The following is a 25,638-nucleotide window of genomic DNA, read 5'->3' as shown; positions in this document are numbered from 1 at the left end:
ATAAACGATTTTTAAATGAAAAATATTCAATGAAAAGAGATCAAGTCGAACATACTGGCGTAAAGGATTTCCTGCCTGGGTGCGTAGCCGAATGGCACAAACGCTCACAAAACGAAACGCTCGTAAATATCTATCTCTATCGCTCTTGCGTATTGGCGCGACAGAGCCAGACTATCTTTCGCGGTGTTTCGTTTTCGTTTCGCGTCGTAGAAATGCCATTCGGCTACGGGGCCTGGGCTGGCCTGATCTCTTTAAGAAATAGCAATGTACGACCTGAAGTATGTCGTAAACTTGGCCACGTTGCCATCAATCTCCTCCATTGTTTGCTTCATACAACTACAACGATCCAAACAATCTGAACCGTATTATGTAACCTATAAGGAGTTGGGCTAACGTCGTACGTTACCCTTTATGGGACCTATAAATTCCATCATTATCCCGGCGTTTTGTAACAGTCAGTGCCACACGGTCCGGTTATTACGCCCAAGCAAGGTGTTGGTTTTGGAAGTTATTTAAATTGATTATTATAGCAATATCTATAATAATGGTGTAAGTACTTACGTTTTATAATATTGTGAAATGCTTGACAAAATCGTTCTTAACTCCGCAATTCTTATAAAGTGTTTTATGGACCTGTATAAGTATAAAACTGAGAGATCTAAAACATTTTTTTAATTTTTATTTGTTCAAGTTTGGACATACCATAATATAATGTAATACATATAATTATTATTGCCTGTGTAGTGACGGGTTAAGAATTTTCCCACCCCCTTTCTTCCCGTGGGTGTCGTAGAAGGCGACTATGGGATATGGGTTAAATTGTGGCGTAGGCGAGAGGCTCGCAACCTGTCACTGCATTGTCACAGTTTCGTTTTCTTTCAACCCCTTACGTGTTCTTATGTGTTCTGCCTACCCCTTTATGGGATACAGGCGTGATTGTATGTATGTATGTATGTACATATATTATTCTTAACTAGTTAAACAAATTGATGTCAATATCGAGCATTTGCTAGTCCTATACGTATCTATCTGTAGCCGAGCTGCGTTACGGACTACACTCGACGTAGGCGAAGCTGGCAGCACTTTACATGCAGATAATTGAGATAATTAATGAAATAGAAATAGAAATATATTTATTGCAAGAACATAGTTTTGTTACAGTCAGTGTGGTGTTACATTTAAGGAGGTCCTTATGTTCTACCCTATGATAGGCATGCAATATAAATCTAACATGCAAAAACAGTTCTATTAAAAACCTAAATAATTTAAAAGCATATCACAATGATAAAGTCTATACTAAGGGAATTTTGAAATATAATACGATTTTAGAATTATTGAATTAATTTAAATTTATTTTTACATTAATGGAAATAACGAAGATTGAAAAAGAAAAAAAAGGAACAATAATAGTAAAATTACACATGTCAAAATTAAGCAAAAATAATCAATGAGCATTACGGGTTTTCATCAGACATAAATTCTTGGATTGAGTAGTAACAGCGCCCCAGCAACCACTTTCTGAGGGCATTTTTAAACAATCTCGGATCTATTTCTAGTATGCTTTTTGGTAATTTGTTATAAATTTGGATGACCATTGAATATACATTATTTTTGAAAACATTTTTTCTTGCTCTAGGCAAGAATATTTCGTTTCTGTGTCTGGTCGATCGAGGAAAAAAGGTACTATGTGCGTCAAAATATTCAGGGTGCTCTCTCACAAATAAGGATGCCTGTAATATATACATGCATGGCAACGGAAGAATTTTTGTTGCTTGAAATAACGGTCTGCATGGCTCTAGGTAATGGACATTGCAGGCAGCTCGTACGCATTTTTTCTGAGCCAGGAATGCTTTATGAACATCTACAGAGTTGCCCCAGATCAATAGTCCATAGTTCAATATAGATGACACATGTCCATGGTAGGCTGTTAAGGCTACAGCTTTGGAAGAAATGCTGCTAAGTCGTCTTAGAGCAAAGACGAATTTGTCTAGCCTGTCACATACATGAGCAACATGAATTTTCCAGTCACAAAATTTGTCTATATATATCCCCAAAAACTTAGTGTGTTCTACTTCTTCAACAGTGTCATTTTCATATTGAATATCTAAATCAATGTCTGTGCCTCTGTATGTTCTAAATTGCATTAAACATGTCTTATTAATATTTATTTTTAAATTATTAATATTGAGCCAACGAATTACATTATTTAGCGAGTTTTTTATATCATTATTAAAATTATTAAGATTGTCAGATTTTATTATCAATGTAGTGTCATCTGCAAACATTATGCAATTATGTTGTATTTGGGTGGGCAAATCATTGATATATATAAGGAATAATAATGGGCCAAGTATGCTCCCCTGTGGCACTCCGCATCGATTAAGTTTATATTGCGATCTAACGGACACTAGCTCATTGTTAATGATTTGTTGTATTTCTGTACAATTAACATTTTAAATATTCACGCTTTCGCGCTGTAAGTAAACGAGTTAGCGAGATTATATCAGTTATTATATCTATAGTCTTGATATTTGACAATATTATTAGGAATGATAATGTTAATATCCTATGGTTCGGATCGTTGTATTTATAAAGAACCCTACCTCACACAAATGCCGGTGGCATTATGGAGAAAACAATTGCTTTTCAAACTGGCATCTGTATTGGGACAACTGGCTGCTTTGCATAAAATATTGCCACTCCAGAGCCATCTGTTTACAAAAGGGCAGCAGTAAATTGTGGATTCGTTTTGACCGCTTACTCGATGAGTTTATTTAAAATTAACTTTAATATTGACAGAGAAGAATATACAAATTGACAATAATTTTTTTTTTTTTTCAGGTAAGAATCCACGATATCCTTCAAGAGAAAGTTAAAAGAGATAAGTACATAGATAAGGTTGGTGATAAATGATAATCGATGAGCAGATGTTTTTTCTCGCTAAATTTCCAGAACCTTCCTGTAATTAAATTTCCAGCAAAGTTATGAAATGAAAGTCGCAGATGAGGCTCAAGCGGGCATCCGCAATTAGTATCAGATACATTTCACTACCGAATGTCGTCGCCACCTTGGCATGTGAGCCAACAAAATGTCCGACCTTCTGGGGTCTTATTCGACTCGCATTTAACTATCAAAGTAGCATTTTAAAATCAACAATTTTGGATATAATCTTGATAGATATTTGAAAAACAGGTAACTAAAATCAACTTTGTTTCATTAGTACTATATGCTACTCGTATATGGTTTATATTGGTTTGGTTTGGTTGTCACACTTGTCACCGACCTGTGGATTACAAATATCTAATTTTGACGGGTGATTGTTCCTATTCCACAACTTGCGATTTCCTCATCGACGGAGAACCAACGTGAAACTTCAGTTTCATAAGATAGATAATCATTTATTGCGAACCATGGTTACAAAGTTGTTTGCATATAAGTACATAGGATCACATGGCACCCTGGTAGGGTATGGCAATTCTTAATACATACTATTTAAAGTTAATTACTAATTAGGCTTATTATAAATGTGTCTCTTCCATATACTCTTGGATAGAGTAATATGCCTTTTTCAATAGTAAATCCTTGAGCTTAGTAGTAAATAGGGAAGTTTTCTCTACACATTTTATCTGGTGAGGTAGCTTGTTATATTATATTTGTGTAGCTCTATAGTAAGGACAGTTTTATCAAGTTGAATAAAGTTCCTGTTTATGCAATCATCGTCCGCGGTCGTAACGTTGTGAACATATAGCTATGAATATTCAATATCAATTATTTCCATTTTAGACGACCTACATTTTAGTTCGTCAAGTGATACTCAAATTGCCCCGATATTCGCGAGGTCAGGCCGATAATCCCCTTCTGAAGTAAATGATATCGATTAAGGTTTAATCGTAGATCTAAAATAAGATCTCGACGCTTAGGTTGATAAGTGTTCGCAATTAATTCAGATTTATGTGCCAGTTTGGGAAGTCAATAATAGAGCCTAGTTAAAGTTCAGAATAACGATTTCAATGACACCTGGAATGTGCCCTGACACGTGAGTTTCACTCTAACCCACACTATTACCAAAGACATATATAACTCAGTATAGACAGATAAAGTCTAAGAAAAAAACGTACCTCAGTACCATACAGAAAAAGGTACGGTGGCCTAGATGGCATTACACCTTTGGGGTACGCTCAGCTAGATGGCGCTAATATTAATATTTGACATTTTAACACATATCAAGCTAAAAATATGGACCAAATTGTCGAAACTGAGGTTCAAAAGTTTTAAGCCTGTGTCAAGAGATGGCAGTCTATGCACTGTGATTACACAATTTACTTCGACAGTAAGGCCTGATTTAGACGGCGTGCGAACTCGCATGCGATTTTAGTTACATTGCGGGCTGTTGAGGTTAGATTAATTTTGCACAGCTATCAAATACCGCAATGTAATAAAACTCGTATGCGAGTTCTCGTACCGTCTAAATGGGGCCTAACTCTCTATAATACTCAATCCTCTTTGCTTATACCTACGTCTGTCATAAATTGAGATTGCAACTTGAGTGAGTTTGGTAAACTTACTGAAGAAAAACGCAGGTGTGCGGCTGAAGTTCCCGAGTCACTTAGGAGTCCCGGAGAAAGGAGATTATAAATCGTTTCATTAATGAAGACGCGCGCTCTATTGTTCTTTAGATTTAAATCTGCGCATCCGATCGACTGTAGCCGAATGGCACAAACGCTCACGAAACGAAACGCTCGTAGATATCTATCTCTATCGCTCTTGCGTATTGGTGCGACAGAGCCAGACTACCTTTCGCGGCGTTTCGTTTTCGTTTCGCGTCGGAAAAATGCCATTCGGCTACGGGGCCAGATTTGACCATCGATCGAATAATATAATTATACATGTATATGACGACAATGATGGGCGTCATGGGCATATGTTTTTTATATTTCTCGCGCAATAGTGTAATTTTTATTTTATTTTTACCGACTGTAATAAATACGTTTAGTCTATAGTTTCTTCCAAACCAGAGAAGTAGGTCCTGTTAATGTTCAAGGTCTTTGAAAATACTAGCCTGAATGACATATCCAATCCATATAGCATCTAGAGCTAACATTTGACATATTTAGAACTATTATAAAGTTCGAACAAGGTAGATAATCTTTTTGCAAAGAAATTGATTGGAATGGGCAGACCAGCAAACGACGGCGTAAAATTTAATCTTGTTAGATTTCTTAAAATACTTTACAAAGATCCCTTCTGAGAGAAAAATCTGGACGGATAACGATGATCTTTCGGTGCCCGAAATTATTCTGGTTGAATGGGTCCAGATAAAGATTAAACCATTAAAGGGGACCGCCCTTTCATCGCCAACATTTACCTTTTGAATTTCGCTGGCGATTTAAAAATTCATGTTGGGTTTGATGGTGATGTTGAGATCAAATTAATTTTTAATTAATTATTGATTTCGTCGATAACCTTGATTTATGGCTTTTCATATTTCCACATTTAACCTTTAAAATTTGATGACGATGAAATACTTTTTGAAATTCGCTAACAAATGATACATTCGGCATTCACCGTGTTTTTGTACACTATTTAATCTGCCTAAATATTTATTACTTAGAGCCGGTTTTTCACTTGCCACTCTTGTCAGAAGTCAGGCCCGGGTTATCGGATGTCCCAGCGGCAGGCAAATCGCTGTCAGACAAGTGTTATACCCACAGAATTAGATTTAGATAGAAGAAACGAGTTCATTTATTTGTATGGCGGCCGAGCGTGTCAGATTTTGTACTGAAGTTGTTACTTGCCTGTGATTTAGCTGCAAGCTGCGATTAAAGACGGACAACTCAGTGGATTTCACTGAGTTCATTTGACACGCTAAGTAGATACGTTTGCTTGATCTATGGTTTATATAACATCTGTGGTTATACCCTTAGCTTCTTAGCTAGCGTATAATTTTGCCATTTTCTACTTCCTAAACATATCCTTAAAATAAAATATTTGATAGCATGCAAGAAAGAAAGCATCAGATAATTACATACAGGATGTAACATTAATGCTGGTGATCCATTTAAGAGCATAACCGGTATCGAATAGCGGTTACGAATACCACTTCCTTTTTTTTAAATAAACACCATGAAAATTAAAGGTACTATAGAAGGTAATGTATAAGCCGTAGGATTTATCTTCGGCAATTATGTTACATAGTGTATAATGATGCTCCCACACTGGCTGTTATAAATGTTCTAAGAAGAACATGGACAGTAGTTTATAAGTCGGATAGAAAAACATAAAATTGACCGCGACTAATTTTAAAAGAAACCGATTTGACTAAATGGGTATTGTCCTGGAGCTGTATTTTCATATTTTTGACACATAACAGCGTCCACAAAACGTAAACTGGCGCGACGTAATGAAAATTTAAATAAAATTCTGTAATAATATTTGAAAAAATCAAGTACTTAAAAACAATACGAGTATATCGCTTACTTTAAACATAATCTAACACATGTTACATTTTTGCGGATCTTCGTTAGTGAGTACTTTACGATATTAATTTATCACGCAGGATTTACTTATTATGTCATTTATTATTCATTTTTATTTTTAAACTAGTGATGTGGCAGAGTCTGTCATTTCGATTCAAATGACATTTCAGTAAGTTGATAGAAATCGTATATTTGTTTAAGCGCCTCCTTGTACATAGGGCCTAATCGATTCAACCAATTCGTAAATAATCGCTACATTTGGCAAACAAAATACGTCTTAGCCACATCGCAACATACTTCAAAACAAATGTGTCAAAAATGTGAACTTACAGCTCAGCCACAATAATTAGCAGCCTATTTGAAGGAAACCCAGTTTAATAAATACAAATAGCAGTAACAAAGTACTTACTGCATGCATTACTCTTAAAACGAAGGCGAATAGAAGGTTAGAACGATTAATATCCCGCACGACACAGCGGAGTAAAAAGGGTTCGTGGGCCATGTCCCTTCGCCCGACTTGACCACACACACACACTGCTCCACATCATAGTGTCAGATTAAACGAAAAATGCCACCTTATTAAGTATAGGGATTTAACATATTATTTCAACATGTTAAATTTACCTACCTATTTATAAAAAAATTATAAAACAATATTTTGCTAATATGTAGTTACGGTTGTATGACAAAACCTTAGTGATCAGATTACTGCACTGAGAGAAAAAACATCTAGTTTTCATGTTCGTTCAACAAGTTTTTTGGTTAAAATAGCGCTTACGTGTTCTTCGGTTCAAACAACAAGTTAGATTTTGTTAAGTGTAACTAGTACATTCTACAAGTTACTCGTCATTTGAATCAAAAATATATTTGAAGCAACAATTCGTTTTTATAAAAGCAACATGACACATATTGTTTTAAACATATGTTTGGCTGATTCAATCAAATATCTTTAACAAGTTTGACCTTGTAATTCGAACAAATTCAACTTGTATCATCAATATTGTGATTTATTCCGTTTACTAAAATACTTTTGCTTCAAACAGATAAACCCGCAACAAGTCGAACTTGTTAAATTCACAATGCAAATTTCACTCAGTGTGTTATTGAGCGTTCTTATATAAATAACATTTTGCATCTCTATATATTTATTCCACAACAACTTTAACCCCTGTTAAGGGTACGCAAAACTCTACGAGCATGATAGGTATATTATCGTTTCTTTTTTCTAGAGTAGGTATAGCTGACCAATTTGCACTTATACAAAATAATTGTAAACTAATCGTTATCACCAGGCGTTTCGAATGTACTGAAGCATGTATCGGAGATAGAATCAATATCTCGGCAATTACACGACGGGAGGCACTCCAATATCCGGCACAATCAAGATGGCGCGGCTTCCGGTGCACTGTTGCCATTCTGTGGCGGAATACCATCGTCAGCGAGTGCAGCTGCCCAAACATTGAGCCCATCAATGTCTGACATTAATCAAAGTTGGTGCCTCAGCACAATCTAACAGTTTTAGTAAAGAATCTTTCTTTTGTACCACGAGGTTTATTTTGATTTCTAGATACTAAACTAACCCCCTTATAAACGTTCACAAAAGTTATCACGCCGATAAAAATCGTTTGTCCCTTTTTATCACACCAATACGTCGGAAAGGGACAAACGAACTTTATCGGCTTGATAAATATAGTGTACGTTTATGAATAAGGGGGTAAGTGTGCATACATATATTTTGCATACTTAGTATGTACATATATAGAAAGAAAATTTTGATAGCTAGCAAATTATCACCTACTTGATTATATCTGCAGATAATAAAAAAAAGAAAAAAAAAATTAAAAGTAGGTGATAAAATTATCACAGTACATACATACATACAATCACGCCTGTATCCCATAAAGGGGTAGGCAGAACACATGAAACCACTAAAGCTTCAGTGCCACTCTTGGCAAATAAGGGGTTGAAAGAAAACGAAACTGTGACATTGCAGTGACAGGTTGCCAGCCTCTCGCCTACGCCACAATTTAACCCATATCCCATAGTCGCCTTCTACGACACCCACGGGATGAAAGGGGGTGGTGAAATTCTTAACCCGTCACAACACAGGTTAAATGTTTGTGAGCTAATTTCATAATTATTATAATATCTTGAAACTACTCAATAAAGTACCTAAGGTATTCTGCAAATTCTTTAGATTTTACATTTTCTCGCGTGTGGATAGTCTGTAATAGAGATGGGCCGAATATTCGGTAAACATTCGGTATTCGGCAAGTTTTTCAATGTTCGTATTCGGCCGAATAGTTCGGTTGCATTGCCGAATATTTACCGAATTAACAAAGTAAATAACTAATGAAGATCTTACGTATTCCATTGGATAATAAGCTCCTATTTTAGTAGCTTTTTAAGGAACTGCTAAAAAGAGACAAACCTATGCGTCAGAATATAAATACAATTATTTTGACAAACAGTTAAAAAACCGTAGTTTAAGAGTTGAGAAGAGTTCAGTGTTTTTTTACTAAGTTTTAGTTATCCACTAAATCATAAAAACATAATTGTAGTAACATATGTAACCATTATCAATAATTTAATGGTTTTAATGAACATCCCCTTTAAAAATATGGCGTAACCGAATATTCGGCCGAATGTTCGGTTCGGTAAGAGCTGAACCGAATGTTCGGCCGAATATTCGTATTCGGCAAAGTCCTTATTCGGCACATCTCTAGACTCTCTGTAACTAAGTATGTGCTCTTATTTAGACAAAATATTTTTTATCCTTTTGGATAAGTACCTTGATACGAAACAAATGCGATGCGAATAACTAACATTTCTCGTTCAATGGAAAATAATAGGTATCGTTATTGTTGAAGGCAGTCTGAAAAGTTTTCCCGTCGCTTGGGAGGTGCATAGTTGCCGCGTCACCGGGCGCAGGGAATGCGGGGATCCTCTTACCTATTAGGGTAGTATTGCAGATCAATTGATGGCTAGGCTTCATACTGGTAAACTTACCGGGAAACAGGGTTTTAAGTATATCTCGCCTGAGATTATCTTTCTCTCCATTAATTACTTTGTTACAATAAAATCACATATCTTGTGAACAATACATAGCAACGAAGATCGATCTCTGCTGGTATAAATACCTACTCAACAACTCAGGTTTTAATTGTAATCCAAAAGATTCTCACCTAACCTTAGAAAAGTAGGCAATTCGCAGAAATAAAAACACAACCGAAATAAATTGATGCCAGTTGCGTATTCCGTGTTCGCACTTATACAACATAATATACAATGGTCTTTTAAGTGTTTACAGTTAAAAGACACGTAAAAAGTTTGTAAGTAACCGAACTATTTTGTCACTGAAATAGTTTAGTAATATTTTCAATTTGCTTTTAGCAAAGAACAGCACAATTTCTTTCTCATTACATTCCAAAACGCGACCATAACGTCTATCTCTAGCCGTGATCGGCAACTGTCCAACAACCCCAACGGTCCCTAACTCTAACTAACTAACTTGATACAGTTTGCTCTACTAAATAATTTGCTTCCATTAACAGTCTTATCCCGTAACAATAAAGCTCATTTTCTCTCACTCCATTCAGCACAATCCATGAAGAATGTCTAACTCATGATGAATTACCTTTTCCATTATTTAAGCTCAAATGAAACTTATCCGAAAGATTATTAATTATTGCTGAATCGTTTTTGTTCAATCAAGCTTAATTCTTTTGTGTAGAAAATGAACATTGGAAGTTGTAAAAGCTATATTGTTCCAGTTAACTTCTGAAATAACAATAGTTTGCAGATTATTTTAATTTTAGGACTGTTGAAATGATAGAACTGTTGATAGTATTGAATGATAAGTTACAATAACAAGTGTTTAAGTAAAAACATTTGTTAGTCGTATACCTCGAAATCAAAAAATCCTTGTAGTTTTTCACTCAAAATTTCTGAACAGTATTTTTTTCTTGTAGTATGATTTTTAGTTGCCAATTACAATGGTGTATAAAATTCATAGTATATTTATTTCCCTGCCTTTCTTCACTGTAGTCGCTTTTCACCTCAATAGATATTTATTTGTTATGCGTTATTAGATATCGTGATATTTCCTTCAAGCACTTTACCTCTATAGTTTTGTTTTGTAAATGCATTTCGCATTTGTAGTTTTTCTCCTAGTTATATAACCTCGTTGTGCATATCACTGATATTACCAAGATATTACTAATAAAATATTACTAATGCAAATGTTGATGTTGATATATGTCCAGTTGACCACTTATTATATCCCAGTGATATAGCCTTTTTTTTAAACCATTAATACAATATGCGATCCAGGTAAAATGCGACTAAAAATATTTGCAGCTAACTGAATAGGCTATTAGTGATAAACGCTATAAATTATACATAAAAATCTGCTATTGTTGTAAAAATCTATTGAAAATATATGCGGTTAACTAAATAGGCTATTGATAATAATGTTGCATCAAAATTTGCTACTGTTGTAAAAATCTATTAAAAATATAGACAAATGCGAGTAACAAATAAAGCATCGATATTACACGCTACAACAAAATACGATATGCGGCAAAACGCGAATAGGTGAAAAGCAAACAAGGATTTTTTAATTTCGAGGTATACGACTAACAAATGAGTAAAAAGAGGGCCGAGCTTGCTCCTGTTTTTTATTTGTAAATATTTTTATGTACATATATTTATTCAGTGATAGATTAAGTTTAGTAGTTTAAGTTCTTTTTATGTTTTTATACAACACATGTAGTAAAAAGAAGATAGGTAAATAAGTACTTAGCTCATGACAAACATATTATTTTTAAATTGAAGTTCCTCAATTCTCCATGCATTATGAAATAAATAAAGTACATAGATAAAAGCGCACCTACCTACTACTGCTAAGATATTGGCAGTGTCAATATGTTTGTAAAAGCATGTAGCAGTCCACAGTACAGGTAGTAACTTCCCTACGGCCGTACAGGATGTGAACAAAGTTGTCCGTGCCGGAACCGCGCTTATAAACTCCCACAAGGTACCAGATAAATAAATAAATAACATAAATATTGGGGACATCTTACACAGATCAACTTAGCCCCAAACTAAGCATAGCTTGACGTTGCTACCCAAAATTCTTAAAGCATAGCATATATTGTACAAAAACTATCGTTATCTAGTTTCCATCTGTAACAGCGACATCTATTGGGAAATCGAGTAACTAACCTAAACAAAACTACATATCGGCTCGAACATACATACTTAAATAGATAAATACATACTTATATACTTACATAGAAAACATCCATGACTCAGGAACAAATATCTGTGTTCATCACACAAATAAATGCCCTTACCGGGATTCGAACCCAGGACCGCGGCTTAGCAGGCAGGGTCACTACCGACTGAGCCAGACCGGTCGTCATAAGTACCAATACTTTTGGATTTGTATGAATCAAAACAAAAGGCATGTTACTGCACTTTCTATATTCTACTATTTTATTATGTTAAATTCTTAAATTGTGTTGTGTCGAACTAGTACATAATTAGTTAGCAAAAACTATAGATTAAAGTACCTATATTCAGTAAGCGAATAATAAGATTTCGAAAGTAAATATTTCTCAGGGTTTGAGAAGTAGATTTTATAAGTCGGTTGTTTGTTGCGACGGAAATAGTAGCCCGCTTGGACCGGAAGGGCGGCCAGCAAGCAACGAGGTTGGAGCACAAAGGACCCAATGTTATTGAGTATCGCTAACGAAACGAAGTTTTTAGAAATCACATTAGGTAGGTACTATCTTATGTGGACGACATTGTAAGTGAGGGCGAATATTATGCAATAGTAATGTCAAGGACTATATGTATACCGGGACTGACAAAGCCCATACAAAAATGTAAACCACTGAAATGTATGGGCATTTTAGAGATAAAACTAGATGGCGCTGTTTCACAGCCTGGAAGTGGCAAAAATCGTATTTTCCTCAAATATTTTTGCAAGTTTTATTTTTTGTATTAACAAATGACATATTTCTATATTTTAATATCATGACATCACGTCAATACACATTAAAAAAAAAAAAAGAAATTTGTTGGCATCATCAGTGTAGTTATGATAGTATTTAATAGGTGGCGCTAAAAAAATGAGGTACGATTCTTAGTATGATTATTGTCAATCCTATATAAATCATCCTTAGAAATTTGTTTTTTATCATGCAGAAACGTCTGCGAGCGATATTACATATTTTATAACTAAAGAACATTCCTTTAATTTAAAAACATCCTTAGAAATGTTAAGTTGATAATAAAGAATAAATAATAAAACATACAGTCAAGGCGATCCGCCTGGTTGTTTGTCTCCTAAAAATAGAAATGTTCACTTTGTCAAGTAATTTCTTAGACCATGAAATTTTGCAACTTATATGATAGGTACGTCGACCAGCAGCACCATGATATAGGAATTACAAAATTATTACGTTATAGATCTAACTACAAATATCATAATTAATTGATCGAGGGCTACATTTTTAGGGTTCCGTACCAAAAAGGTACAACAGGAACCCTTATGGTGCGACTCTGTCCGTCTGTCTGTCCGTCTGTCACATTCCTAAATATCTCGAGAACTACTAATGCTATCAACTTGAAATTTGGAATAGTTGTGAATATTGTGAACCTCTACAAATAGAAGGTATAATTTTCTACATTACTTTGGCCATTTTCTACAATTAAAATTTATTAATTTTAATTGTAGAAAATGGCCAAAATGAAAGGGGGGCAAATAAAAAAAAATACCGTCCCCACCCCTCTTATCTCCGAAGTTTACCAACGAAAAATTATGAAAATTTTAGAAAACATTGGTTTTATGCTAAATATTACAGGAAAAATATAATCGTGTTTGTATCTTGAAAACTTTTTTTTTAATTCACAAAAAACTTTTCACATTTTTACTTTTAATTTACCCACCTTTGCGGATGTATATAGTACTTCAAATTAATACGAGATGTTACGTAAATCATCTTCTTTCCAATAAAGTAAAAATTGTTTAAATCGGTTAACATTATAAAGAATAATCCCTGAAAAACCAACATACTATGGTCGCGCAAATTAGTTAGCGAATTCACCGAGAGATGGCGCTATACACAATAATGCTCATTAGTACCTATTCTTTTGTCTTCTAGTCAAGTCGTTAGAGTTATGTGAAAACATGAGATTATTTTAACTGGGGAGTTTGAAAGTTTGTACAGAACCCTCGGTGGGCGAGTCCAACTCGCACTTGACCGGTTTTTATTTTTAAAGGTTTATGGGCATTTTCGCGAAAAAAGATTCAAAACCTTTTTTCAAAATAGGTAATTTAATGTTTTTCCTACTCAGAATCACGAGCCCTTTCGATTCTACTAGGTAAGAAAAGCGTCCCTAATTTAATTTTTGCACTGCGTTACCATTTTTGAAACACTTTGTACGGGGGCTACAAAGTGGAAAGTATACAAAATAATAGAAAATTTTGGGACTATATTTTTGTCTCTTGTTTTTTGTTCTAGATCGAAAGGGCTCGTGATTCTGAGTATGAAAAACATAAAAGTTACCTACCTTAATCAAATATTTTTGGTGATTGTTCTCGTGAAAATGCCCTTATGCGAAGCAAGTGACAGATTAGCAAATCAAAGTGACAGCTACCGGTCGAACAAACCCGCACAACAGTCAAAGTGTCCAACTTACTTACTCCTAAAACTTTAAGATGAAGATTGGTTGAGGCGTTTAATATATTTCATGTAACTTAAACGCTTACTGTCATTTTCAGTTTTTGGGGTACATCAGTGCGGATTTAAACCACACTGGCAAGTGTCTCAATGCTCCTTACCTTTTGGTTGCTGTGGGGCCTGTTACTTATAATGTACTTATCTTACTAAGTGTTTACCAATAAAGTAAAAAGAATGCTTTCACATATTTTGAATATAAAATGTATTAGCGCGTATCGAAGCAGCATACCGATCACAATAAGTAGGGATTTAACATAGTAATTATATACTCGTAATTGTATACCCTGGATATAAAAAAATCTCTCTTTCATGACAAAATATCTAAATTAATTACTATGGAAGGCCTCACATTGACTTGTATTTACCTACATACGTAAGTATATAGTTCCTTTGCCTAAATGTATAGTCGCCGTTCGACGAAATTCAATGATCTGAAGGCCGATATAAGTCGTACATATATAGTAACGAAACGAGTAAGTTATCGAAAGTCTGTGCTGTTTTTCTATTGAATAAAACATGTTTAAAAAGTCTGGCGGCCTTATTAAATTCTCATTAACAAAAAGCCACCTGCATCCTGCCTTAGGTACTCCCAAACTTGAGCTGAACTTCGTCCACGTTCACTCGGTTATTTATAAATTGTTGCCATTTTAAACTCCTTGGTATACTTCGCGCGCTACGAAAATTTATATCCCAAGTTTAAGCTGTCCTCAAGCATACAACATTTCAACTCGTACATATTTGAATAGTTTTAAATTACTAAACAACTGCACTGGCTTTTAGCAAATTTATACAAAATACTTTTATGCTTAATTATGTACGGTCATAAATGAGTTTCGTACCTTACAATACCTACTTATATGTATACTTTTCTAGCTTACTGTACAGTAAAAACGTTCCAACACTTCACGTCAAAAACGTTTTTCTTACTGAATATATCCATACTATCCATCCATACTAATCCATACTATCCATACTATCCATCCATACTAATATTATAAATGCGAAAGTAACTCTGTCTGTCTGTCTGTCTGTCTGTCTGTCTGTTACGCTTTCCCGCTTAAACCACGCAACCGATTTTGATGAAATTTGTAACAGACAATCTTTAGACCCTGAGACAGAACATAGGCTACTTTTTATTTCGAAAAAAAGGGATGAAGGGGTTGAAAAAGAGGTTGAAAGTTTGTATGGGATTTCTTAATTTTAAATGATAAAACCATGAAACTTTATATTTTAGCACTTGATAAGAAATCATTAAACATATATTTAAAGTCACATACAGGTCGAACGCGATTAATTAACATTATTTTTACCTTTAAAATAAACATGGTGGGAAATAAACATTAACTAAAAGCGGGTAGATTATATTTATTTGTCTACCCCGAACATTTATATAAATTAATATCGGGTAGTTTTGTGTTGTTTACATCTCCGGTGACATTTTGCTGGGACGTCAGTCTTCCGCGACCACGGCCAGTGCAACCTGGCCGAAACGTTGGGAAAAAGGTAAAAATAATGTTAATTAATCGCGTTCGACCTGTATGTGACTTTAAATATGTGTACAAAGCGCGAGAACTTAAAGTGTTATATCATTAAACATCTTGATAAGGGATAGGGATAGGGATAGGGATAGCGATAGGGATAGCGATAGGGATAGCGATAGGGATAGCGATAGCGATAGCGATAGCGATAGCGATAGCGATAGCGATAGCGATAGCGATAGCGATAGCGATACGGATACGGATACGGATAATATGGGTATCGTTAGCGGGATACGGATAATCGGTCGGCGGTCTCTTACAATCAATGTGCTCTAAGACGATCGTTGTTTGCTTGCTTGAAGATTACGTTTGCGATAAGTATAAGCAAAATGTAAAAAATTGTAAGGGATAATAGAAAAAAGTACTTTTTACCCACCGATCGTAGTGTCGAAATACGGGCTATGTGGGATGTTTATAAAGGTTTCCCCAGCGTATATAGAATTACCTACGCTGTGGTCGATGTGTAATATTTCTACAATCATTGCAAGCAAAAGTATTATGTGCAATCGAAATAATCGCAGATAAATATACCTACAGAGAAACCTACGGTCCCTACGGATCCAAATGAAAATCTTAATGAATACTTTTATTACGCGGGCGAAGCCGCGGGTAAAAGCTAGTCCATAATAAAACCTTGTTAACAAGGCGCATATTAGAGAATCAATTACAAGGTTCCAACCAAATAAAGCCACAGCAGAAGAATAACTATTTACCACGATTCAAATTGCACTCTGTCACTCGTAAGTTAAATACGACAACAGAGCTATACAACTTACCGACCACCAATTGAATTGGGCGAGTATCAGATGGTATTAAACAGGGTTACCATTAGTTTCACCACCCCCTTTCTTCCCGTGGGTGTCGTAGAAGGCGACTGTGGGATATGGGTTAAATTGTGGCGTAGGCGAGAGGCTGGCAACTTGTCACTGCAATGTCACAGTTTCGTTTTCTTTCAACCCCTTATTTGCCAAGAGTGGCACTGAAACCTGAGTAGTTTCATGTGCTCTGCCTATCCCTTCATGGGACACAGGCGTGATTGTATGTATGTATGTATGTACCATTAGTTAAAGATCATAAAAGCAAGTGCAGGAATTGATTGGTGGTTCTGGGCCTGTAGCCAAAAGTGCAATCGTTGACGCTTCGCGGCGATTGATATGCAACTAGCTTAGTCGCGCCAATTCGGGAAAGCGATTGAGAGAGATAACTACGATACGCTACGGTGCGTCAACGATAGTAGGAGCATTTTCAGAATTTGGGTCCCCCCAATTAGCGTAAGTCGTTAACAAAAATTAACTCGCTGTCAGTTTTGTGACGACAATTAAGCATAAAATCTGTCTAAAAATTTACTTTTTTCACATTTTCAATGTAGATTATCGCTTAAAGTTTATGTAATTAACACAAAAACAATATTTTAATTGAAATTTCATGCTTAACGTGACGAAACTGGCAGTGAGTTAATTTTTGTTAACGACTTTCGCTAATTGGGGGGGTCCTAAATTCTGAAAATGATCGTAGTACTCTTGGCTACAAGACCTGGTCGTGAGCAGCATTGTAACGTGATGTTTCTGTGCAGTGGTCGCGGGCGACTCGCTGGAGCTCTCGAGCCGGGCCGCGCTCGCGGATCCCTCGCCTACTAAACTTCCAAGTACGTCTTCCATAAATTATACTAAACGCTTTAATAAGATCTCTGGTACACATTCTATCTCATATATCTACAGTTATATACAAGAACATAGCACATATTTTTTTTACGTTATCTATCTGTTGGGGTTTGGGGTCGCTTACAAATAATTAATACTGTTAAGAATTAAATAACACTATTATGGTTTAAGTACAGGTAGCCAACTGCAAGATAAAAATTATTAAATAAAAATACAACACATTTTCTTGCTTCTCATCCAGTGACAGGTTAATTAAGGCAGAGGACAAGACAATAGTCAAGCAATCTGGAGTGTTTCTGTAAATGTCTATTACACGTTTTACTGCTATCCTAAATTATGATTTCGCTTTTAAATCTAAGAGAGATCTTATTATAGCATAAAATTGAATGTTTCCTCAACCCCGATACACTGCACGAATGATATAACTTTAAGTGGCACAAGCACTAGTTAGAAATCCTATACCTATGTTACAAAAAGTGTTGATCTTTAAAATAAATCTGCACACTACAAATAGGTAAATATATAACATTAAAAGGATTAATTATTGAGCTTTTCGTTCGGTTGCTACGTGGATATTACGGAAATGAAAAAAAATTCGGCAGGGCGCCAATACGTTGCCGCGAGATTAGTACCTATCACATTTCGATAAAAATGTTGCCACCTGTGACCTGTCCGCTTGTTGACCTTGTGTTTTTATATCCTTTAAAAACAAATGGCATTCGAAAATGGTTTCATTTGAGTCCATTGTGTTACTCTTTTTGTTTTAATACCCCGTGCCCAGCATGATGGCTTTGTCAAATCCAATCCTGCACAATCACCAGATAACGTTTGGCGTTTGCATTAATATTATTGTGTAATATTGTATAATGTATACTTATGTCAAATCTTGGGATTTAGTTGTCAAAGCTTATGAGAGCCTGGGGTTTGGCTCTCATGAGCCGTGGCGAATGCCGGGGCGGGATAACGCATGGAGGATGATGATTGTATACTGATTTTCCTAACTACACATATTATCAGCAACAGTCCGTGCACAGGTGGGACGTGTATTTCTACGGCGTACAGTCAAATCACAGAACACCCACGGACATGAACAGTGTTAGCGGGTCGTATACTTGGACGCTACTAATCGGTGTCGCGCGCGTTGCAAACTTTTATAAATATGCTTGATTTTTTCATACGCTTGGTGACCGCGAATCGCCCTGTAAGGGCCGTCTAGTTGGGTGGTCTGTGAGTCAAGTTGTCAGTTCAACTTCAGTGGAGTCCGAATCGTTGTTATTTTTCAACACCACTGCAGTTCGGCTTTTGTTTTCTTCAAAAATAAATGAGAAAGTAGCATTTGTATTATAATATAGGATCAAACAGTAATAGTGTTCCGTTAATGTAAACGCAAGTACAGCTAGAAATATGTTAAGTGATCCAATACCTACTCTTACAGAGATAGATAGTGGCGTGCCATTTTTTTAGTACAGACTACAGACGATGTATTTTCAAAAATAAACTAACTGTGAGATACTGAGAGCTTCACTCGGATGCAGACAAATGTAACCAAATTAAAAACAATAAACGAAGTATTAACTCAAAATCTAGGAAAATCATTTGCCAATCTGCGAATATATGACGTGCTAGTTAATGAGTGCTTATCCCTACCCTCCCGCCGCAAAAAAATAAGCAAATAAATATAGCAAACAACCACCAAAAAAACAAGTAAAGTATTAACATAAATGATGTTTTATTGTTAAAAGTTTATATGGCGCAGTCGGTAGGATAGGGCCCAGCTAAATGTCCAACATAGGTGAGTATGTAAAATATTTCCAACAAAACAGAATAAATGAATTATTACGTTTTAACTTAAATTACAATACAATACAGTACAATTAATTTATTCGTTATAAACAAACATAACTGTACAAACACATTCAAAGCAATACAACAATACAATAGTTATTTGTTTTACAAGGGGGCAAAGTAGTTGTTTAACCGCACGTGCCAATATTGATACCCGAGCAAGCGAAAAATTCCAATACTGAACCACACATATGCAGTTTCAGTGCAAACATGAAAATAAAACTGTTTATGGTATGGTTCTTTGAAGCCTGGAAGGTTAAGACGAATCGAGCCGAGTTGAACACAACATTTTTCATACATTTGAACGAAAATACGTCGCCTATAAAACGTCAAAGCTAAATCAAATCATCGATTTGCAATTATATGATTAAGTTGGTATCATGTATTTATGAACTGTAACAGCTATATCGCATGCTAAACTTTAGTATGAAATGTTTGCACTCTTGTGGATAAAGATGACTTGTGCTATCTGACATCTTTTCGAATGTAGGGTTTTTAAGTTTACCTGCAAACAATTTTAATAGTTAAAGTTGAAAATAATTTAAAAATAGTTAAAGAACAATAAAACAAAACACAGTATCAATAAAATAGTTTACCACGAAATGGTCTCGGCTCAGCATAATGCTAGCCATATGTTTTATTGATAAACTTAACACAATAATCCTTTCGTTGTTTCCTCCGGTTGGCTGGTGGAATCGACATTTGACTAATGTTTTATGCCACTTAGAATTTTCCTCGCGTTCTATAGTGATAAATCTTCTGTTCCTTCGGGAGCGAACGTGTCAAATATAAGGTATATCTACCGTAAGTAGGTAGATGTTATGGTTGCTTCTAGGCATTAAAATTTTTGGTGAATTAAATCTGCCGATTAACACCAGACAATTATGATTATATTGTTTGTTGGTAATCCTAAAATAGGTACATAACTAAATATTTTAAACAAAAGAAGATTATTAACACACTGGATACATTTTCCATCACCCGGAGTGGTAAATCCCGAGGAACTTGCTAATCGAGTCGCGCGTGTAGAGAAGTTTTAATGGCCTCTCTAACAGCTCCGAGTTAGCTTGGCGCGATCTCGAGCTAAGCCGGACACCGAAGAACGTTATTGCTGACAGTTTTCACCTCCATTTCATACGAGTTTACAATCGAGTTCAGTTAAACTTGACGTGTTTTTATAATATTTATAACAATATAAATTTACCTACGCCGAACACGGTGTATATAAAATAAATAAATAATAAATAAATAAATAAATATTATAGGACATTCTTACACAGATTGACTGAGTCCCACGGTAGGCACACACACACATAGGTATATACACACTGTGCACGCCCTAGTTACTACATTTCTGACACATATCTACCTTAAATTTGCAGTTACATTGGCTTTATCGCTAGACGTTGTCGGTTCAACTAGTTCTTATTATCGTTACGTCAGCTAAATGATAGGAACCTTTCCTATTAGAAATTATTTGAACCGCGTTCTACTAGTATGTACCCTACGTAGAAAAAATATAAAGGTCTAAAGTCTGACCCGAGAAGGTAAAATGGCCTGGCTAAAACCTATGCGAGTAGGAATTTAAATGCTCGCACAACGCTAGAAAGTAAGAGCCAGCATCCGCCACGATATAACCAATACGAGCATACCATATTCACATCACTTTTTAGGGTTCCGTAGTCAACTAGGAACCCTTATAGTTTCGCCATATCTGTCTGTCTGTCCGTCCGTCCGTCCGTCCGTCCGCGGTTAATCTCAGTAACCGTAAGCACTAGAATGCTGAAATTTGGTACAAATATGTATATCAATCACGCCAACAAAGTGCAAAAATAAAAATTTGAAAAAAATGTTTTATTAGGGTACCCCCCCTACATGTAAAGTGGGGGCTGATATTTTTTTTTATTCCAACCCCAACGTATGATATATTGTTGGATAGGTATTTAAAAATGAATACGGGTTTACTAAAATCATTTTTTGATAATATTAATAGTTTCGGAAATAATCGCTCTTAAAGGAAAAAAAAGTGCGTCCCCCCCTCTAACTTTTGAACCATATGTTTAAAAAATATGAAAAAAATCACCAAAGTACAACTTTGTAAAGACTTTCTAGGAAAATTGTTTTGAACTTGATAGGTTCAGTAGTTTTTGAGAAAAATACGAAAAACTACGGAACCCTACACTGAGCGTGGCCCGACACGCTCTTGGCCGGTTTTTCATTTTAAGTCATCATGCAAATGAGCGTTAATAGTTTACCCGATAATATTGCACTCGACTATGTTACGTCGCGTTCAACGTTACATTAACAGCCACACAACAATAGCTTCTAATGCTCGGAGATAAAGTCTGGTGCACTTATCATCGTGTCTAACATGTAAAATATGTAAATGAACCACTTACGCTGGCTTTGTCTAGTAATTAATGGTCTCCTGTCACGAGCACTCGCACTTTGTCTTGTGCCAATCTGTCCTAGCGTAAAATATACAGCTTCTATGAGGCTAGTTACAATTCAATTGTGAAAATATTGAACGAGCACAAGTTATATTTTTTATGTTTGTACGCAAAGGTGCAAAGTACTGCTATCTATTTAATAGTACGTAGGTGTTCATTATGTCCTAATAAGATAAATATTACTAAGACACACAATTTATATACTTAGTTCAGTTCACACACTACCTGTGAAGACAATTTTAAGAAAGTTTTGACATTCTTACCGATGATGAATGATGAACCTAATTGTAAATCCTAAGAAGCCTTATATCGTGAGTACCTACTCAACTACTCAAACAACGATATACGATATACATAAATATAATTAAACTAAATACAAAAAAAAACTCTATCTAAAAAGGACCCGTCGCGAGAAGATTCTGGGCATTCTGGCTTCTTCACTCCGCTGAACTGCGGAAATTTGTACATAACATGACTTGTACGTCAAACAAAATTTAACATTTCATGACCCCTGCGTCTGCAGCTTAAAACTAGTGCAACCGCTCTGAATGATCTCAGCCGGCATTTAAAATTCACATTACTTAAATTGTTTTCCCGTTGGCATGATGAAAAGTTTTAATGAAACCTCGACGTTGGAAGACGCGGTACTTGCGGCCTGTTTCTCGCTTACATTTTTCCCGTGTTAGGCGTTTAAAAACCTCATTAAGGAGTGTTATTTAATGGAACTTTTAATAGCTCGCCCTAGGCGGAGGGGTGAAAGTCTGGAGCGGGTTCCGTGCCATTTTTGATATAAAGAAACAGTAGTTAATAATCGTGACTTTTTTTGAGAAAAACTTTTGCCTAAACGTATCAGGGTCTTTCAGGCCACATACTTCATACTGTAGTCACACATGCTTTCGGAATATCATTTTAACGCAAGTTGATATATTATTGTTCAGACAATAAGGATTGAAATTAGTCCGGCATGGAAGAATAAATTCAAATTTCGTCAAATAGAGAAACCTAGCGCTACCAAAACTACCACATTAACCCACCGTAATTGAATGTACGATGTACGAAATCTCTAAAGTAGTAAACTTTCCGAACAGGAGTACCAACAACTGTATTTGTATTCCAGAGTGCGACCAGACGTTCGTGAGCCGCGACGGCTTGACCAATGGCACGTTCAACGCGCCCGAGCTCATCAACCCCAACAACCACAGCCGCCAGTGCCTGTACACCTTCCTCGCGGCGCCGGGCCAGCGCGCGCTCATCGAGTTCCGCACGTTCGACCTGCGAGGCAAGCCCCCCGAGTGAGTATTCCCTCTATATTTCAATATTGTAGACCAGACGATATGAACCGAGACGGCTTTACTAATGGCACGTTTAACGCGCCCGAGCTCATCAACCCCAACAACCACAGCCGCCAGTGCCTGTACACCTTCTGTACACGTTCCGCACGTTCGACTTGCGAGGCAAGCCCCCGAGTATGTTTTTTAATACATACTATCCCCCTTATAAACGTTCACTAAAGTTATCAAGTCACTAAAGTTCACTAAACGTTCACTAAAGTTATCAAGCCACTAAATTTTACTAAAAGTTCACTAAAGTTCGTTTGTCCCTTTCTTTCACACCAATAAGTCGGAAAGAGACAAACGAACTTTATCGGCGTGATAACTTTAGTGAACGTTTATGAATAAGGGGGTATATCTGTGGCAAGAAAACTTACGGCCCGCGCTTGTACATGTACGCCTGCAACTCCAGGGGTGTTACATGCGCGTTCCAGAAACTAACATTTGAGGTCCTCTCGTTGAGGTCTGACACAATGCTATCAGTAGGGGTCTAGTATTTGACGGTGGTTATCTGCAAGGTGGAGGTTCGTCCCTAGCTGGGCTCTGCTCTATAGATATCTAATGACATCAGCTATATCCTACGCTACCACATAGGGTGCGTATCGATCGATATAACTTTTTTGATATATTTTTAGTTGTTATAACGATCATTTGATATAATTATTGAATCATATAACAACAAATAATATACTAACAAATTGTATAATTCTTATTTAATATAATGATCATTTTTTCGAAAAACATTTATTATAACATACTTTTAGTATAATGCTTATTTACGATATTAAATAAATTGTATAACACAAATTAATTATTTCCAAAGCACAGTTAGAATAAAAAAAATGTACAATAAATTAGATCCATCATTTACCAGAAAAGTAGATTAGCTTAGAACTATGACCCCTACACACAACGCGCTGCTACCAGAAAAATAGGTTGGGTTAGGTTAGAACTGTGACCCTTAAATACATCTACTGTCAGAAAAGTAGGCTAGGTTAGGACTTAGGTTAGAACTGTGATCCCTTAAAAAAAGAATAAAATTAATTCATGAAATGATTTATACTGTTTGCTAGTTATATTATACTAGTCGTATATCAATAGATAGTTATACCATATAGCGGTTATTATAAATAATTGTTATACGAAATAATGATTATACAAAATAAAAGTAGATTTTTTGAGGTTATACCAAATGTTAATTATGTCAAATGAGTGATTATATCCTTTAAGAATATACCAAATGTTGTTATATCAAATGTTACTATACCAAAAAAAGTTATACCAATCATTACACACCCTACCACATATGCCTATCCGGGCCCATTTATTCGATAAACATCATTATATTTACCCTCCTACCATGACTTTGTATGAATGTTTTGTTATTTGATGAAGACTCGTGTCACTACCCCGACTGGAATAATAAATAAATAAATATTATAGGACATTCTTACACAGATTGACTGAGTCCTACGGTAAGCTCAAGAAGGCTTGTATTGTGGATACTTTGACGACGATATATATAATATATAAATACTTATATACAAGGAATAGAAAAATTACTACTGTGGCTAGGTATATAGGATTAGACTTTATGTGCAGGCATTTTAATTACGCTCTCAGAAATGCAAAGCTTCAACGAGCTCACTTTCATCAGTTATTCATTTTGTTTTAAATCGTATATTCTGCGAAATATGCCAGTAAAGTTTTTAACAAAACATCAGAGCTCTGAAAATACGAGTGCTTTGTCTAAAATTCTTTTCTCGGCAGCCCCAGCATAACATTTTGTACGATGATAGTGGTGCAATTAGGTATTATGAGTGCGTTTCAAATTCCGTACTTACCTCAGTTCAGTTACTATATAATTTCTACTCTTTTTGGTCAGACTGTATGCGTGGTCATAATTGTATTGTATTTATCAATAAAGCTTTTTTTTTATTCGTATTTTATACACTTGTATATTTCTTCAAATTGTTGCTTTACATTTTTTTTATTTGAAAAGCGCGATAAATTTTAATGCCCATGTCTAAAATTTCATACAAACTACACAAACCGTCCAAATTAGTAGATTTAGTTTATTAGGAAATGCATTAAATAAGTATATCAATTGTTTTAAACATTATTGTTTACCACTAATTAATGACTAATTACTATTTTTCAGTGGCGCCGCGGTGGGAGAGCTACCAGCGTGAGTACCTTACATTTCACCTACTGTTTAACATTTTGGATTACGTAGTATTATTTCTTACGTAGGGTACTATTAGCAGCTCAAAATACTGCAAAACTTTCCCCGATAGCAATGACTATAAGTATAAATAAACTGTACGTAGGTAACGCGCAGGAAGCGCGCACTTCTTTTATCAATATTTTTTTATTCGGAGCTAGGTAACATCGACGGTATGAATATATCACTGTTGCTGATTGAGGAAAGATTTCAGAGTTATTAATACGTCGGTAACCCTTAGCGGAAATGAAGACGACGCAAACATGTTTTCCGTCTCGGACGGGAACTGGGTCAAACAGCGCGACCCTGGCTGAGATACTCGTTTATTTAACACTATTCCTAAAATATGTGGATCGGATTCG

General features: G+C 35.7%; 1 protein-coding gene across 1 annotated transcript in view; it reads left to right on the top strand.

Moving 5' to 3' along the window:
- The window catches only part of LOC125237348 (cubilin-like), a 115,625-nt gene that overhangs the window by 66,383 nt on the left and 23,604 nt on the right, over positions 1-25,638 (top strand). The window contains exons 4-6 of the mRNA XM_048144345.1: positions 17,339-17,410; positions 22,839-23,013; positions 25,214-25,240. Of these exons, the coding sequence (XP_048000302.1) occupies positions 17,339-17,410; positions 22,839-23,013; positions 25,214-25,240 (274 nt within the window). The remainder of the gene's footprint in view (positions 1-17,338; positions 17,411-22,838; positions 23,014-25,213; positions 25,241-25,638) is intronic.

Source organism: Leguminivora glycinivorella, chromosome 2 (genome assembly GCF_023078275.1).
Source record: "Leguminivora glycinivorella isolate SPB_JAAS2020 chromosome 2, LegGlyc_1.1, whole genome shotgun sequence".
In the NCBI taxonomy this organism is placed as follows: domain Eukaryota; kingdom Metazoa; phylum Arthropoda; class Insecta; order Lepidoptera; family Tortricidae; genus Leguminivora; species Leguminivora glycinivorella.
Note: the sequence above shows the minus strand (reverse complement) of the source record. Positions and strands in the feature narration are given on the sequence as shown.